Source organism: Mercenaria mercenaria, chromosome 6 (genome assembly GCF_021730395.1).
Source record: "Mercenaria mercenaria strain notata chromosome 6, MADL_Memer_1, whole genome shotgun sequence".
NCBI lineage: Eukaryota > Metazoa > Mollusca > Bivalvia > Venerida > Veneridae > Mercenaria > Mercenaria mercenaria.
The window spans coordinates 72,761,221-72,779,391 of NC_069366.1; the positions used below are offsets into that span (position 1 = coordinate 72,761,221).

The window sequence follows — 18,171 nt, forward strand, 5'->3', positions numbered from 1 at the left end:
AGCCATGTGTACATAAATAAGTGTATTTAGGTAAATTTCAATCATACTTTGTTTCTGCAGTGTAAGACAATTACTCATTTATATTCTTAAAATTATACTGAAAAGAGATTAACTGAAAAAGTTTACAGACGAAGTTGTAAAAATACTTTTATTCGGGAAGGGCCTGAATTGTCCTTATGAAAACTTGTAGTATAGCTGTATATTACCTGTATTATAAGAATGATTTTCATGAAGTTTTTGTGAGTTACAAAATTGTTGAATTCCATGTCGGCTACGTTTGTAAAAATCACGTTATCGTTTGGGCATATGATATATTTTGCATCTATTTTGCATCTATTTATAAATTATAGCCTCGTTTCGGAGGATTCTTCCGAAAAAGTCCGAAGATGCTCGACGGGTTCGTAAGCAGTCAGAAAGCATACTTTCGGTTTGACATAGGCAACATTTTTTGTTTATTTGTTAGTTATGCTTGAACATATTCATGACTATTTGGTCAGAACCGATGCAGTGTGCCATATTTTCAGTAAATAGGAAGTCTAGGCTACAAACTCTGGTTTTCATATAATACTCGTTCGGGTTTTAGTAATGGACCTTTAACACAGCCTTAGTAATTAATTAATCCTTGATTCCGGTATATAATCTTACAGTTTTGTACTAAATTATCGATTTTAACTACATTAACCATTGAAGGTAAGGTACTGCCTATTGTAAGTTTAAAACATGAATATATGAGCCGTGCCATGAGAAAACCAACATAGTGGGTATGCGACCAGCAAGGATCCAGACCAGCCTGCGCATCCGCGCAGTCTGGTCAGGATCCATGCTGTTCGCTAACGGGTTCTCTAATTGTAATAGGCTTTGAAAGCGAACAGCATGGATCCTGACCAGACTGCGCGGATGCGCAGACTGGTCTGGATCCTTGCTGGTCGCATACCCACTATGTTGGTTTTCTCATGGCACGGCTCATATATTGCTTTTAAAGTTTTAATTCATTGAATAGCCTAGCAGCTGGAGATATGATAAGTTTAAAGATGGACTTAAAGAAGTCGGTGTATAGACAGAGTTGAAATAAACAGTAAACATAACCAAAGTGGGACAGGAAGAATTATATTGCACCAACGTTACTTACATTTATGGACATTGCATTGTATATCAGTGAACGCGTAAACATATTACATGATACTTACTCATGCACTTGAAGATAATGATATAAGTAAGTTCATGTATACGACATGGCTTTTAAGAAGCGGAAGACGTTTAAAGTAGTCATTGTACTGATTATTGTTATAGAAATTGGACGTCGTGTAGGAAACCTCACAACGGTCAGTCAGTCAAAGGTAAATTATAGTGTCATATTTTGTATTATTATACTTTTATCTATGTTTCGGGTAATTTTCCTGCACTTTACTTTTGTTCATTTAATTACACTTTTCAAGCGCTTGTTTTTGGTCAATCGAGCTTTTAACAATACCGAGCATACCCTGACGTAAGTGATACAAATTTCTTCCTGGAAAGATTTTTTATTATTTGTTTTTATATATCAACTAAATAAATGTAACACCTTATTAAGTACAGTTTCGATAAGTACTGTGAATGTGTTCATTTTTTAAAACATTATTCACTATTTTAACATGACGCCTTGTATAAATAGCAGGTTGAAAATTTGTGCTATTGACCGGTCATTTCTTTTTCTGTGCTGGAGTCAACATTTGAAGAAAGGTTTCATGCTGTACAACTTTAGGCTTCGCGCAATAGTTCTGATCGTTGACCGGAATGTATTATATTTTTGATCAAAGGATTATAATTGTGAATAAATATTCTCTCAAATACTCATCCTTCCACGAATGTGCATTCAAAAATAATATGCACTTCATGCTTCAGTATAATATTTCATCAGTATTCCGAAACAGACGAAAAATCGAAAGGAGCTAAATATTATGAAAAGAACTGAAGAGGTTGCTTAATGAACCCTTTTTTCTCACAAATTTTGAGTTCCGTCTAAGCCAGACGTGTTTTGGAATATTTCCAGCTTTCCTTAGGACAATGCATGGATACACGCATAAAGATCAAATAACTCACCGTCCCATTTCGTCCATAATTAAAATTTACCAGGTATGAAACCGTTAAAGTATACTTAAACAATGTCAATTTAATTTCTTTTTAGATATGGAGTGAGAGAACATCAACGCCGGAAAACCCTCACAATGTTACCATAGTAACAGCCTTCTTTGATATAGGGACAATTAAAAAAGGCAGACACAGCTTTCGTAGCCATCCGACATACTTTAAATGGGCAGAATATAAGTATTAAAAGTAGTCAAAACTACAAAAACTTTTTAAAAACAAGTCACTTTATTTTTAACCAACGTTTCGGCTACATCAGCCTTCTTCAGGGTTCAAAATAAACATAACAAAGGAAGTGACGTCAACGTCAAACGACGTCGATGACGACAACGTCAAAATTAAACAAAGAGTTTGGCGTAAAAATCATAAACAGGATCATAGTATGATACATAAAAACTGGTGAAAAAATGCAGTATAAGTGCAATGATTAAGGAATGGCACCAGTAAAAACTGATTATGGAATACATACAAGTAATAAAATATACATATATAACAAGTATTTCAGAAAGGCATTAATACAGAATTTTTGAATTCATTCCTTGTGGAGACACAGTGCCCAAACGGTACATCCAGGAAGTCTCTTTTAAAAGCCTTTTCCAAGGATTAGTTACTTTATCAATGGGCATAAAAGAGAAATCCTGGATAGTATGTCCTTGAGAATTAAAATGTTCAGAAACATTAGTAGTAGTTTCTGGGTAATGATTGATATCAAATCTATGACTATTCATTCTTTGTGAACATTGCTGGAAATTGTTAAATGGGCAGAGGCATTCCGGTACATGACAAATGCCCTCGTGGTATACACAGATTCGGAACCATTTAGGAGTCACATAACTGCAGTTAGAAGCGAACTTTCACAGATAACAAAGATCTTTTCGGTCAACAGGTCAACGATGTGGTCATTTCAAAACCTGAAAAAGGTTACTGAAATTTACAATTTAAAATCTTATCCTAAACGTTACCCAAACGTTAATCCCCTTTATACATGCGTAACCCATGCTAAATTTGATTTGATTGCAAAGACCGCTCAAGACGATATTTTCAAAACGAAATATATCATGTGGTTAGATTTGGGATACTTCAGAAATCGCAAATCACATAATATTTTTCATATGTCTAAACCAAAGTATTTCAATGACTCAAAAATAGCCATGAATCAAGTAAATGGCAAAGATGATTCCATCAGTCCAAATACAATCGTAAGAAAGAGTCTCAGGTATGTAGGTGGTGGGCTTATTTACGGGGAGAAAACACGAGTTATTTTGTTGGTGGAAGATTTTAAACGAGCCGTACGTTATTTCCTTTCAAAAAATGAAATTAATTGCGAAGAGCAAATCCTTTATGCGATGTTTTCAAAAAGGGGAAGACAAATACTGAAACCAAATGTAGAGCTTCAGTTGTATAGGACGAAAGAGAGAAAATGGTTTTATCTTGGTGATAGTATGATTATTGAAGAGAACGTTTAACACTATTGATAAATGTTCAAATTGCGAGGTTATGTTAAGCGGTTAAGCCGCAGAGTAGCAGCTCAAATTTGTAGGTTCTTGTCATCACTCTACAGTGGTTTTATCAGGTTATAGTCATCGGCCAACAGTGGTTTGATTAGGTTCTTGTCATCAGTCTGCAGTGGTTTAATCAGGTTATTATCATCAGTCAACAGTGGTTTAATCAGGTTATTGTCATCAGTCTGCAGTGGTTTAATCAGGTTATTGTCGTCAGTCAACAGTGGTTTAATCAGGTTATAGTCATCAGTCAACAGTGGTTTCATCAGGTTATTGTCATCAGTCTGCAGTGGTTTAATCAGGTTATTGTCATCAGTCAACAGTGGTTTAATCAGGTTATTGTCATCAGTCTGCAGTGGTTTAATCAGGTTATTGTCATCAGTCAACAGTGGTTTAATCAGGTTATTGTCATCAGTCAACAGTGGTTTAATCAGGTTATTGTCATCAGTCTGCAGTGGTTTAATCAGGTTATTTTCATCTGTCTGCAGTGGTTTGATCAGGTTATTGTCATCAGTCAACAGTGGTTTAATCAGGTTCTTGTCATCAGTCAACAGTGGTTTAACCAGGTTATTGTCATCAGTCAACAGTGGTTTAATCAGGTTATTGTCATCAGTCTGCAGTGGTTTAATCAGGTTATTGTCATCAGTCAACAGTGGTTAAATCAGGATATAGTCATCAGTCTGCAGTGGTTTCATCAGGTTATTGTCATCAGTCTGCAGTGGTTTAATCAGGATATTGTCATCAGTCAACAGTGGTTTAATCAGGTTATTGTCATCAGTCTGCAGTGGTTTAATCAGGTTATTGTCATCAGTCTGCAGTGGTTTAATCAGGTTATTGTCATCAGTCTGCAGTGGTTTAATCAGGTTATTGTCACCAGTCTGCAGTGGTTTAATGAGGCTATTGTAATCAGTCAATAGTGGTTTAATCAGGTTATTGTCATCAGTCAACAGTGGTTTAATCAGGTAATTGTCATCAGTCTGCAGTGGTTTAATCAGGTTCTTGTCATCAGTCAACAGTGGTTTAATCAGGTTCTTGTCATCAGTCAACAGTGGTTTGATCAGGTTATTGTCATCAGTCTGCAGTGGTTTAATCAGGTTCTTGTCATCAGTCAACAGTGGTTTGATCAGGTTCTTGTCATCAGTCTGCAGTGGATTAATCAGGTTATAGTCATTGGCCAATAGTGGTTTCATCAGGTTTTTGTCATCAGTCTGCAGTGGATTAATCAGGTTATTGTCATCGGCCAACAGTGGTTTGATCAGGTTTTTGTCATCAGTCTGCAGTGGTTTAATCAGGTTATAGTCATCGGCAAACAGTGGTTTGATTAGGTTCTTGTCATCAGTCTGCAGTGGTTTAATCAGGTTATTGTCATCGGCCAACAGTGGTTTGATTAGGTTCTTGTCATCAGTCTGCAGTGGTTTAATCAGGTTATTGTCATCGGCCAACAGTGGTTTGATTAGGTTCCTGTCATCAGTTTGCAGTGGTTTAATCAGGTTATAGTCATCGGCCAACAGTGGTTTGATTAGGTTCTTGTCATCAGTCTGCAGTGGTTAAATCAGGTTACTGTCATCAGCCAACAGTGATTTGATTAGGTTCTTGTCATCAGTCAACAATGGTTTTATCAGGTTATAGTCATCGGCCAACAGCGGTTTGATTAGGTTCTTGTCATCAGTCTGCAGTGGTTTAATCAAGTTATTGTCATCAGTCAGCAATGATTTAATCAGCTTATTGTCATCAGTCAACAGTGGTTTAACCAGGTTATTGTCATCAGTCAACAGTGGTTTAATCAGATTATTGTCATCAGTCAACAGTGGTTTAATCCGGTTATTGTCATCAGTCAAATCTGGTTTGATCAGGTTATAGTCATCAGTCAACAGTGGTTTGGATAGGTTCTTGTCATCAGTCTACAGTGGTTTAATCAGATTATTGTCGTCCGTAAAAAGTGGTTTAATCAGGTTATTTTCATCGGCCAACAGTGGTTTGATTAGGTTCTTGTCATCAGTATGCAGTGTTTTAATCAGGTTCTTGTGATCCGTCAACAGTGGTTTAATCAGGTTATTGTCATCGGCTAACAGTGGTTTGATTAGGTTCTTGTCATTAGTCTGCAGTGGGGTTTAATCAGGTTATTGTCTTCCGTCAACAGTGGTTTAATCGGGTTATTGTCATCGGCCAACAGTGATTTGATTAGGTTCTTGTCATCAGTCTGCAGTGGTTTAATCCGGTTATTGTCATCAGTCAAATCTGGTTTGATCAGGTTATAGTCATCAGTCAACAGTGGTTTGATTAGGTTCTTGTCATGAGTCAACAGTGGTTTAATCAGGTTATTGTCATCAATAAACAGTGGTTTAATCAGGTTATTGTCATCTGTCAACACTGGTGTGATCAGGTTATTGTCATCAATCAACACTGGTTTGATCAGGTTATTGTCATCAGTCAACAGTGGTTTGATTAGGTTCTTGTCATCAGCCAACAGTGGTTTGGTTAGGTTCTTGTCATCAATCAACAGTGGTTTTATCAGGTTCTTATCATCAATCAACAATGGTTTTATCAGGTTATAGACATCGGTCAGCAGTTGTTTAATCAGGTTATTGTCATCAGTCAACAGTGGTTTTATCAGGTTATAATCATCGGCCAAAAGTGGTTTAATCAGGTTATTTCATCAGTCAGCAGTTGTTTTATCAGGGTATAGTCATCAGTCAGCAGTTGTTTAATCAGGTTATTGTCATCAGTCAACAGTGGTTTTATCAGGTTATAGTCATCGGCCAACAGTGGTTTAATCAGGTCATTGTCATCAGTCAGCAGTGGTTTAATCAGGTTATTGTCATCTGTCAACACTGGTTTGATCAGGTTATTGTCATCAGTCAACAGTGTTTAAATCAGGTTATTGTCATCAGTCAACAATGGTTTTATCAGGTTATAGTCATCGGCCAACAGTGGATTTATAAGGTTATGCTCATCGGCCAACAGTGATTTAATCAGCTTATTGTCATCAGTCAGCAGTGTTTTAATCAGGTTATTGTCATCAGTCAACATTGGTTTGATCTTGTTATTGCCATAAGTCAAAAGTGGCTTAATCGGGTAATTGTCATCAGTCTGCAGTGGTTTTATCAGGTTATAGCCATCGGCCAACAGTGGTTTTTTCAGGTTATAGTCATCAGACAACAGTGGTTTAGACAAGTTATTTTCATCAGTCAACAGAGGTTTTATCAGGTTATTGTCATCAGTCAACACTGGTTTGATTCGTTTATTGTCATCAGTCAAAAGTGGTTTAATCGGGTTATGCTCATCAGTCAACAGTGATTTAATCAGGTTGTTGTCATCGTTCAACAGTGGTTTTATCAGGTTATTGTCATCAGTCAACACTGGTTGGATCAGGTTATTGTCATCAGTCAAAAGTTGTTTAATCGGGTTATTGTCATCAGTCAACATTGATTTAATCAGGTTATTGTCATCAGTCAACAGTGGTTTATTCTGGTTGTTGTCATCGTTCAACAGTTTTTATCAGGTTATCGGCATCCGTCAACAGTGGTTTAATCAGGTTATTGTCATCAGTCAACTGTGGTTTAATCAGGTTATTGTTATCAGTCAATAGTGGTTTTTTCTGGTTATTGTCATCAGTCAACAGTGGTTTTATCAGGTTTTAGTCATCAGTCAACAGTGGTTTAACCAGGTTATTGTTATCAGTCAACAGTGGTTTTATCAGGTTATTGGCATCAGTCAACAGTGGTTTAATTAGATTAATGACATTAGTCAATACAAAAGTGTTTTAATCAGGTTATTGTAATCATTCAACAGTGCTTTTATCTGGTTATTGTCATCAGTCAAAACTGATTTTATCACGTTATTGTCATGAGTCAACAGTGGTTTAATCAGGTTATTGTCAACAGTCAATACAATAGTGTTTTAATCAATTTATTGTCATCAGTCAATACAATAGTGTTTAATCACGTTATTGTCATCAGTCAATACAACAGTGGTTTAATCAGGTTATTGTCATCACTCAACAGTGGTGCAATCAGATAATTGTCAACAGTGGTTTTATTAGGTTATTGTCATCAGACATCGCACCACACCACAATACATCACACCACAACACACACACACACACACACACGCACACACACACACACGCACACACACACACACACACACTCACACGCACACACACACCACCACCACCACGAGGTTTGACTGTACTAGTCTTTATAAAATACGCGCCATAGGTTTTCACAAATGCACTTATTGACCTCTGACCTTGTTTTGTGACTAGTATGACCCTTAGAAGGCGACAGCCTCCCCTCACCCCTCCCTGAAAATTTTCCAATGCTTATAAAGTTAACAAAGAACATGACTGTCGGGCATTAACAATAATGCCACCAAAAGCAATTTCTAGACCTCTTTTTCGGATATATATACTAAGAAAATCTACGGTTCAAATAATTTGAATATACCCTGGTAACAAGATATACTACCTCCTTAATACAAGCTACCAAATGCTGATATAACAAGAGCTGTCTCCATAGGATGACACATGCCCCCGATGGCACTCTGAATGAATAGTTATGGCTGATGTTAGAGTTTAGGACCTTTGACCTACGGACCTGGGTCTTGAGCGCGACACGTCGTCTTACTGTGGTACACATTCATGCCCAATAATTTTAAAATCCATGCATGAATGACAAAGATATGGACCGGACACGCCCATCAATGCACTATCATGAAATATGACCTTTAACGTCTAAGTGTGACCTTGACCTTTGAGCTACGGACCTGGGTCTTGTGCGCGACACATCGTCTTACTGTGGTACACATTCATGCCAAGTTATTTGAAAATCCATCCATGGATGACAAAGATATGGACCGGACACGAATGCACTATTATGAAAAATGACCTTAAACGTCTAAGTGTGACCTTGACCTTTGAGCTACGGACCTGGGTCTGGCGCGCGACACGTCGTCTTACTGTGGTACACATTCATGCCAAGTTATTTGAAAATCAATCCATCGATGACAAAGATATTGATCGGACACGAATGCAGTATCATGAAAAATGACCTTTAACGTCTAAGTGTGACCTTGACCTTTGAGCTACAGACCTGGGTCTTGCGCGCGACACGTCGTCTTACTGTGGTACATATTCATGCCAAGTTATTTGAAAATCCATCCATCCATGACAAAGATATGGACCGGACACGAATGCAGTATCATGAAAAATGACTTTTAACGTCTAAGTGTGACCTTGATCTTTGAGCTACGGACCTGGGTCTTGCACGCGACACGTCTACTTACTGTGGTACACATTCATGCCAAGTTATTTGAAAATCCATCTATCGATGACAAAGATATGGACCGGACACGAAAATTACGGACAGACAGACTGACAGACTGACAGACCGACAGACGGTTCAAAAACTATATGCCTCCCTTCGGGGGCATAAAAATAATAATAATAATGATGATAATGATGATAATTATAATAGTAATTAAAATTCAGTCCGATTGAAGTTGACAAGATTTTAAAAACGTTTGTCACTTTCGAATATTTTTAAAGCCGATGTACAGAACTTACAGAATTAAAAAAGGTCATTCTGAAATTGGACTGAATTATTTTAACGTTCAATAGTACAATTGTAAAACTTACTGTTTCATTTTGAAAGCTGAGCATTAACATACATACATGTGATGAAGCCGTTTTGGCCTTACCATTGAACCTGAACTTGTTTCACTTAACTGTGTGCTTTTCAAAAGATACACTACAATCTCAGATATGTTATCGTCCCGGCCACAAATTATTAATTTATCTAGATAGTTAATCATTGTTATCAATGTCATAATTTATGTACAATCTATTGTGTTATAACGAGGATCTCGTAACAAAGAAGTTAACAAAAGTTGAAGTAAGCTTATTTCATTTTTACTAATTGAACATTTAAACTTTGATTACCTTGCAACATGCAGTTTTATGAAGAAAATAGGAGACCTGAATCCAACCGGAAGTTCCTTATTAAGCAAGTAGAAGAACAGTCGGACTGGTGTGATGTCACACTGAGAATTGGACCATGGGTATGTAAATTTTTAATAGAATTGATTTCTTATTATACAGCTACATTAATTTTACATCGTCTTCCTTAAGAAATTGTTTAAATTGTTCATTTAGTCATTTAGCAAGGTATCAGCCAACGAATGTAAGACAAAATTGCCATCACCCCCGCCCTCCCGCCCTTCCACCCCGCCCCCCTCCCCCTCCACACACACACTATCCACACATACACACCACCACCACCACCACTTTGAAATGTGGGGGGCGGGGAGTGGGGCGGGACGGTGGTTAAGAGGGATTTTCTCCGGGAGTGGTTTTGTCCGCATTCCTTGGTCAATAACCATAAGATTACATTTTTATCTTCTTTTTTTTTTAAGATAAAATAATAATTATGCTAGAAATATAGAAATTTCTTTTGTTGTACACTTCCATGCCTTCAGCTATAACCTGGTGGCGGAATTTAAAGGCTGATACTTTACCATACAAATGAGACTCTATTGGTATGAGTATCTCAGCTTCATCGTTCTACCAGGGGCCTCCGTGGCCGAGTGGTTAGAGTCGTTGACTTCAAACCATTTGCCCCTCATCGATGTGGGTTCAAAACCTCATTTGGGGCGTAGAATTCTTCACGTGAGGAAGCCATCCAGCTGGCTTACGGAAGGTCGGTGGTTCTACCCAGGTGCCTGCTCGTGATGAAATATGCACGGAGGGGCACCTGGGGTCTTCCTCCACCATTAAAGCTGGAAAGTCGCCATATGACCTAAAATTGTGTCGGTGCGACAATAAACCCAACAAAATAAATAAATAAATCATCGTTCTACCGAAACAAACGAGATTTATAATTTGATTGGTCAGCCAGTCTAAAAAGTCTCTCCTTTTAAAAACTAGATATCAACTGCCTTTTCGAAAAAAATATTAAGCTGTTATCCACCGGAAAATTGTCATAATATGAGCCGTGTCATGAGAAAACCAACATAGTGGGTTTGCGACCAGCATGGATCCAGACCAGCCTGCGCATCCGCGCAGTCTGGTCAGGCTCCATGCTGTTCGCTTTTAAAGCCTATTGGAATTGGAGAAACTGTTAGCGAACAGCATGGATCCTGACCAGACTGCGCGGATGCGCAGGCTGGTCTGGATCCATGCTGGTCGCAAACCCACTATGTTGGTTTTCCCATGGCACGGCTCAATTATAAACTTGCGTCGGCGATTGAGTTTGATTGTTAATTTTTCATATCTAACATATCATCAAGAGCAATCTGATATGTTTGATACAGGTAGGTGAGGATTACGCAAACAAATTCGATAAAAATGTTTCAATTTCTATAAACATTCGTTAAATGAATCTAACGCCGATTATCAATTTCGGTGCAAATAAAATGATTGCAGTTTTTTAGAACTGTTGATTGTACTCCATTAATATCATTTGTTTGTAATATATATTCTCGATCTATAGTGATCAAGTTCACTTTCATAATTGGAATATATAGCTTTCGTTGTCCGAGCTTTCAAGACAATTTATGAATTTTACTGATTATTTTTTATAAAATAAAAACAATCTCCAGATCTCACTTTACTTTTCTAAGTACTTAGAATGAAACACACAGTGCAGTCTCTGTAACAATAACTGATTTACCCGCCCGCTTAGCTCAGTAGGTAGAGCGTCGGTCTACGGATCGCGGAGCCGTGAGTTCGATCCTCGGGCTGGGCGTATGTTCTCCGTGACTATTTGATAAACGACATTGTGTCTGAAATCATAGTCCTCCACCTTTGATTCATGTGGGGAAGTAGGCAGTTACTTGCGGAGAACAGGTTAGTACTGGTACAGAATCCAGGAACACTGATTAGGTTAACTGCCTGCCGTTACATGACTGAAATACTGTTGAAAAACGGCGTTAAACCCAAAACAAATAAACAAACAAACAATAACTGATTTTTTTTCTAGATTGTTGCTTTCTGTGCTTTATTCTTATACTGTATGTAAATTTTTAATAGAACGTGACAATATTAACGTCATTTCGGCGCCAGACAGGCACCTAGAAAAGTACTTCTATATTTCATCCTATTTTATATGAAAAAAATTACGAGCATTAGTTTGCACATCATACTGAATTCATTATAAGGCACGCAGAATAACTCGCGCGCATACTGTTGTTTATCGCAGAATATACAATGTATAAATATTCTTTCTTTGATCAACTGGCAAACAAATCGAGTCATTTCATAATTTAAAAAATACATCATCTAGTACCTCAATGAAAATACTGTTTATTGCAGGAGAAGAAATTTCATGGCTGTGTTCTGGTTGCCAGTCCGTTCTTTGATCAGATACTGAAGAGTAATTTTTTAGAGAAACAGACAGGTAGGCCTACTTGTAAAAGTTCATTTTATTTTTCAACTTTAATTGCGATGTCTTTCTTTCTACTATTCTAATGTTTTAAAAGTAATACTAAACAGCATTTTACTTTGTTTGACATACTACAGAAGTGTTTATGACAAACCTAATAATAGCTTTAGGCAGAGAAAAGAAACCATAATTACGTGATTTCCGGTATATACGAGTACAGTACAGTGGTACATCTACAACTTGGTTATAACACCATCAACTGGTTGAAAGTTACACATGTAAGTGTGACCTTCAGGAAAGATCGAACATCTAAAATGCGTGCACTATAAGCTGAAAATCCGCTACCAACATTTAAGCAAGTGGCTTCGTCAGAACTGTTACTCCAAAGTAGATTTTAAAAATGAAACAACACTTTTTTTTAATTCAGACACTTTACATTACTTGATTAAGATAATAGACTCGTACTGACAGTCGGCGGTTCCCGTGCGATCATACGCATCCACCATATACGATTTAAGCATTTTTCTGCTATTTCAGAATTTTATTTTCATAACAACCGGATAATGCCGAAATCGCAAACGGAGAATACGGAAACGAACGGAAATCGCCGATTGTCGCTGATCATTACGGGACCACTACCTTAAGTACATTTTTTTCACCCAAAATGATAAATTGAATATTTATTTCTATAAACACAGCATACCAACTTTAAACAAGCATAAACCACGTAGCGATGAAACAGCAGATTTATAATATCTTTTGAATCTTCCCATCCACCTCCTGCATTGCAAATGCTAATTATAATACTGTGGATCGGGATATTGGGTGTGAGTTCGTATGTGTTCCAAAATGATGAAAATAAATCACCAAAACAGCATGAGTGAAAATGTCATTTATTTCACTAAATGACGATTAACTAAAATATAAAATATATTAATCTTATTTGTAATTATAAAGCAACTGAATTTTAGCCACTTCTGAAAATACATAGTGGGCTACAAAAACCGCCACCAGCAATGACATTGAGCGCCCTACCGTACACCCACAAAAACACAAATCACAGCAGCTTAAAACAGTCTAGTGTATAATATCTTCTTGGGGCGTGTTTTATGTAATGCGCCTAACAATTGAGTAAATTAGCTCAATTTTATGATTGCAGGAAAGATTGAAATGGCAATAGGTACACCGGTCACCTTGGAAATGGCAGTTATGTTTCTGTATGGAAGGAAACCTTTGTTTACAGAAGAGAATATCGAGCAAATGATGGATTTGGCAGAGTTTCTCCTTATTCCAAACTTGAAGGCAGCATGCGTACATTGGATTACTAGGTTAAACATCACGGAGGGCAATTGTATCAATATTATACAGCTTTCAAGCCTTTATGACCTTTACATTCCTGAATGTGAAGAATATTTTGAAGGACATTGCTCGAAACGCTTCAACACAATCAGTCGCTTAACTTAACAAAAGAATCTGTCCAGGCACTATTTTTGGATCCGAAACTCTCGTATGTACCCATGGATTTAAAGATAAACTTTCTAGTTAGATGGGCAAATGCTTATCCTGAAAGCAGGATGAACGACGTATTTAAAGGACTATTGGAAACAACGATTGATTTGATCGATCTCAGTAGGTCGGTGCTAGAGGCGCTAAGTAAAGATAAAAGGTTAAAAGATTTTATAGATTTTGAAGAAATACTAGGCAGTCCAAGGAACGAACACGCAAAACATCGCGTTTTAATAATGAAAAGTTACAGTGACAAAGAATTCTGGTGTCTAGATTTAGAAAGGGAGAAATGGTTCATAGTTACCTCAAGGTCATACGATGAAGAATGGTTTTGTCGGAATAACGTAATTTCTGGCTCGAGAAGCACAGTACTATCAGAGATTTATTTCATGGACAAGGTGTCATCGAGTGTTCAAATACTAGACTTAGAGAGGGATACTTGCAAAACATACAACTTTGTCATAGCAGATAGAAGGACTAAGGCCGTACAACTCTTCAGTATGGTTGAAAACGTGTATGTTGTTGAAGTTATCGAAAAGATGAATGTTGACAGGTTGAACTACACTCTTTTTTCGCCAGAGGTAGACCTGAGCAGTCTTCTAAACTATATTTCTTGCCAAAGAACGATGAAAAGTGGTGGTTGCTGCAATATTGATATGTCAACACTTTATATCGGCACCATGGATAATGAGTGTATTGAGATGTCACGTATACTGGGTTTCGAAGGATTTGGGATATCACAAATCTGCGCAAATAAGGTCAATTCTCGTACAATTGTAGCAGTACTTTTCAAAACTAAGAAACATGTTTCAGTCTTGGACATCGACAACCGTAAAATTGAAACAAAACAAATTGAGACGGACGACAGCGATAAACTCGAACGATGTGAAGACGGGTTTGTAATTTACAATGGCGCTCGGTGTATTTGTTTAACCAATCTAGAACTGTCAACTCTTTCTACTAAGTATGATGTGAAAGAAATCTTATTTGAAAATAAAGACGACTGTCGTCACAGTAAGTATCTCTTTCGCGGCAATAATTGGTATCGTTATTACCATGAGATACCCCAAGATCGCTACCAGTTTGAAACCGCTCTTCACAATGACGTCATTTCAAACATGTCTTTTAAAAAGTTAGAATGGAAACCGTTACCGCTTCCAGGACAGATTTCGAAGCTCTTCAATCAGCACATGCACGATCTCCTGTTTCAGATCAGTCTTCCCAAAAGTAAGCTACTCTGCGACATAGAATGTCCTCATTGCAAGTTCGCTGGAAGAGCAACGGGAAATAGGGAATCAACATGGTCTTCCGACACAGATGATTTATATTATGACGATGGATATGACTACTACTTCGATTCTGATTGAAAAACAAACAAAGAAATAACAGCAAAACAAAGACTTGTTTTAAAAGTCCGCTCGGAAATCATATTGAAGGCAAACAGTTTTATCTTTGACTTCTTGACTCTCATGATAATTGACGTGTGATGATGGTTCTTTTACTGGTTGATTATTGCGGATTCAGTTCTCGTATTACCTGACTTAAAGTAAAACAAACTTATTTTGGCAGTAGATGATTACTCTTCTTGCTAAATAAATGGCTACGACTTCACACTTGCAAATAGATACTTAAATGATAACCCAAAATTGGTAAATTATGTCTCCCCCGTACATATTGTTTTGGCCTTCTCCGTCCGTCTGCCCGTCCGTATTAAGCTTAGTCAAATTTCTAGCCGGATTTCGACGAAACTTCACAGGAATGATCAGTACCAATCCTAGCTGTGCATATCGCCGGCACGTTCCCTTTCGCTACACAAAAAGGCCACAAGAGCTAAAAATAAAAAAGTCATGTCCGGCTTGCACAGGTCAAACTGCTGACTTGATTGACGAAACTTCATAAGAGTGATCAGTACCAAGCCTAGTTGTGCATATCGCCGGCACGTTTGGCTTCGCTGCACAAAATGGCCACCAGAGCTAAAAATAGAAAAATACTGTCCGGTTTTCACAAGTCAAACTGCCGGCCGGATTTCGACGAAATTTCATAGGAGTGATCAGAACCAAGCCTAGTTGTGCACATCGCCGTCACGTTCTGCACCGCCGCACCAAATGGCCGCAAAAACTAAAGATAGAAAAAATTGTGTCCAGCTTTCACAGGTCAAACTGCTGGACAGATTTCGACGAAACTTAACAGGAGTGGTCAGTACTAAGCCCAGTTGTGCATGTCGTCCACACGCTCCGCTTCGCTGCACAAAATAGCCGCCAGAGCTAAAGGTATACATATGGGGATACATATGTTTTTATGACAAAACACCAAGTTTAATCAACTTAACGTACAGAGTGAACGGCTTAAATCTATCAAAACGCTGCTACAATGGACGCTTATCTAAAAAATGGAATGTTTGAATTTGTGCAGAAGGCTTAATGACCTTGAGAATGTCCACTGGGCGATTCACCGGAGTTCCCTGTTAGCGACTTTTTCAAGTTTCAGGTAACGTGTTAGACAAGTTTCAGTTTCGTTTTATCTTTGAGGAAGTTAAATCACAGAAGTATTTTTTTATATTATCCAGGGATTTTCCGGTTAGATTTAATCATCAGTTGTACAGTTGTACTTTGTTGTAGATGAGGCGTCTACCCGACTGTTAGGTAAGACTGAGTGACCACTTATTGTTACTTACTGTGGGTTCGAGTCCTTTCAGAATTAGGTTTGTTTTCTTACACTAATACGAGGAAGCCATTAACTTAAGCGCCGAACTTGTGGAATTTCAGTGGTTCCATAACATGTCCTTGCCTGATATAATGTGCAGAGGAAGAAATCTCGGTTCTTTGTCCGGGGCTTCAGCCACCACTACAGACAGTAAGTTATCTTGAATGTCTGTATTGAAAATAAAACGCAGTTTTTGTCTACATTTTATTGCAAAACGTTATCGTACGTTATTCTTTGACCACTTTTATCTAAACAACATACAGAAATGTATTTCAGTTTGCATTTATGATAATCCTATTATATCGTCGCGACAGATGTGGTAAAATACCGTAAATATGATATAAATACACGAAAACTCCATGCTTAAACCTGCAGTTGGTGTTAAGGCAGTGCATCGGTCGAGAGTTTTCTGCTACAAAATGCTGTTTTACTCCGATAGTATTTTACAAATATACATTTGTTTGTAGGATAAGAATGTTGAAGATAACAATAAATCAATCTAGTTAGTTTGTAGCCACTTTTTATTTTTCTAAATTTATTTTATGGCTCTTTTTCATTTGCATGTGCAATTATAATAACTTTTCATACACTGTATGCATTATATCATATTAAAAGAAGCAGGTGTTGAACTACGAGTTCTAACAATACCAGTAAACGGTTCTCTCCAACAGTATTTCACAAAGATGTATAGCAGTTATTTATTTTTTTTATAGAAAACGTATTATTCTAAAACCAGATACAAGACACTCTGAAAATATTTTAAGTGCATAAGACAGACAGACAAAACAAAGCAATGAATATTAATGGATATTTTAATTTCAGTCCCTAGCCTGGTCTTAGGGACATAGACTTTACACTAAACAAAACGATTATGAACGATTTAGACTTCAACTATCAATTAGACTAGCTACTAGTCTGATAATAAATTGTTTATATATATATATTTGTATTTCCTTGTAAAATATCTTTCATTTGTAGATTGCTCGTTGAATATCTTGCTGTATCATCTTACATTCGGCAGCAGGAAAAGGTAACCATGTTATAACTATGAAGGGAAGTAATTTAATATAAATATGAGAAGAGACTATGACTGGCAAATGTAAGGACTGTGACCAGTCTAACTATCAATATGAACGAAAACGATTAGGTCTGGTCGCGAAAATAAATGACATTGATAAGACTTTTACTCGGTATCTTTCCTGTGAAATTGTATCATGTAAATCTGACCTTTTTAGTATATTTTCCGTTTGAATCTCATTTTGGGATGTAGGTTTCTTTCATGCGGGGAAGTCAGAGGTTCTAACCAGTACCACTCGTGCCTGAAATAGTGTTCCGATTGGCACGTGGGGTCTTCCACAAACAAGAAAATCAAATAAGTCTCCGTATGTTCTGACAGAAATCTCTTATGTATGTTTCATATTTACAATGATTGATATCCTTACCAAAAAACTTATAGAAGGAAGAAATAAAAATGGGGGTTTCATAAATAATTAAGCAATCGGAAGAAATTTAAAATCAATCGTCGTTCGAGTCTTCCGAGTCACATATTTAATTACTTTTTGATTAACGGTAGTTTAAATTTGATTTTTCTCGGAAACATATTTAAAATATACTTAGAGCTATATCAAAATATGTATCTAGTTGTGCGCTTATTTGACCGGCTGACACACCTACATATTATGTCAAAAGTCTACTAAAATCATATAAAGAGATATGTCACTCGGTGCAGTAAATGACAACAACACGGTATGTGTTGGTAGTGGTATACAGAATTACCTGCATTTTTACACATAAAACACATTACTTGAATAAATATCAGCTCGAAATTAGATTTTCAGAGTTCAATTGCTACAAATAATACCGAGTTTTGTTTTGTTTCAAAAACGCATCCTCGTTATTTCCAACATTTATTACCACACATTATTATATGTCAAGCCGCCTATAAAACTGTATTA

At 37.2% G+C, this 18,171-nt stretch overlaps 2 protein-coding genes across 4 annotated transcripts; both read left to right on the forward strand.

Annotated features, from left to right (window-relative positions):
* The first annotated feature begins 2,884 nt into the window (after window positions 1–2,884).
* Window positions 2,885–3,621, forward strand: LOC128558080 (uncharacterized). The gene has a single exon (XM_053546892.1). It carries the CDS (start codon window positions 2,904–2,906, stop codon window positions 3,588–3,590), a length of 687 nt encoding a protein of 228 aa, XP_053402867.1. The 5' UTR covers window positions 2,885–2,903; the 3' UTR covers window positions 3,591–3,621.
* Window positions 3,622–9,489: 5,868 nt separating this feature from the next.
* Window positions 9,490–17,102, forward strand: LOC123548626 (calicin-like). Of its 3 annotated transcripts, none has more exons than XM_053546310.1 (3): window positions 9,490–9,686; window positions 11,938–12,022; window positions 13,167–17,102. In XM_053546310.1, the coding sequence occupies exon 3, from the start codon at window positions 13,525–13,527 to the stop codon at window positions 14,878–14,880; it is 1,356 nt and encodes a 451-aa protein (XP_053402285.1). In that variant the 5' UTR covers window positions 9,490–9,686; window positions 11,938–12,022; window positions 13,167–13,524; the 3' UTR covers window positions 14,881–17,102. The 3 variants fall into 2 exon arrangements, with proteins under 3 accessions (XP_053402285.1, XP_045191998.2, XP_053402286.1); XM_053546311.1 differs by lacking the exon at window positions 13,167–17,102 and adding an exon at window positions 12,545–12,662.
* Window positions 17,103–18,171: the final 1,069 nt, after the last annotated feature.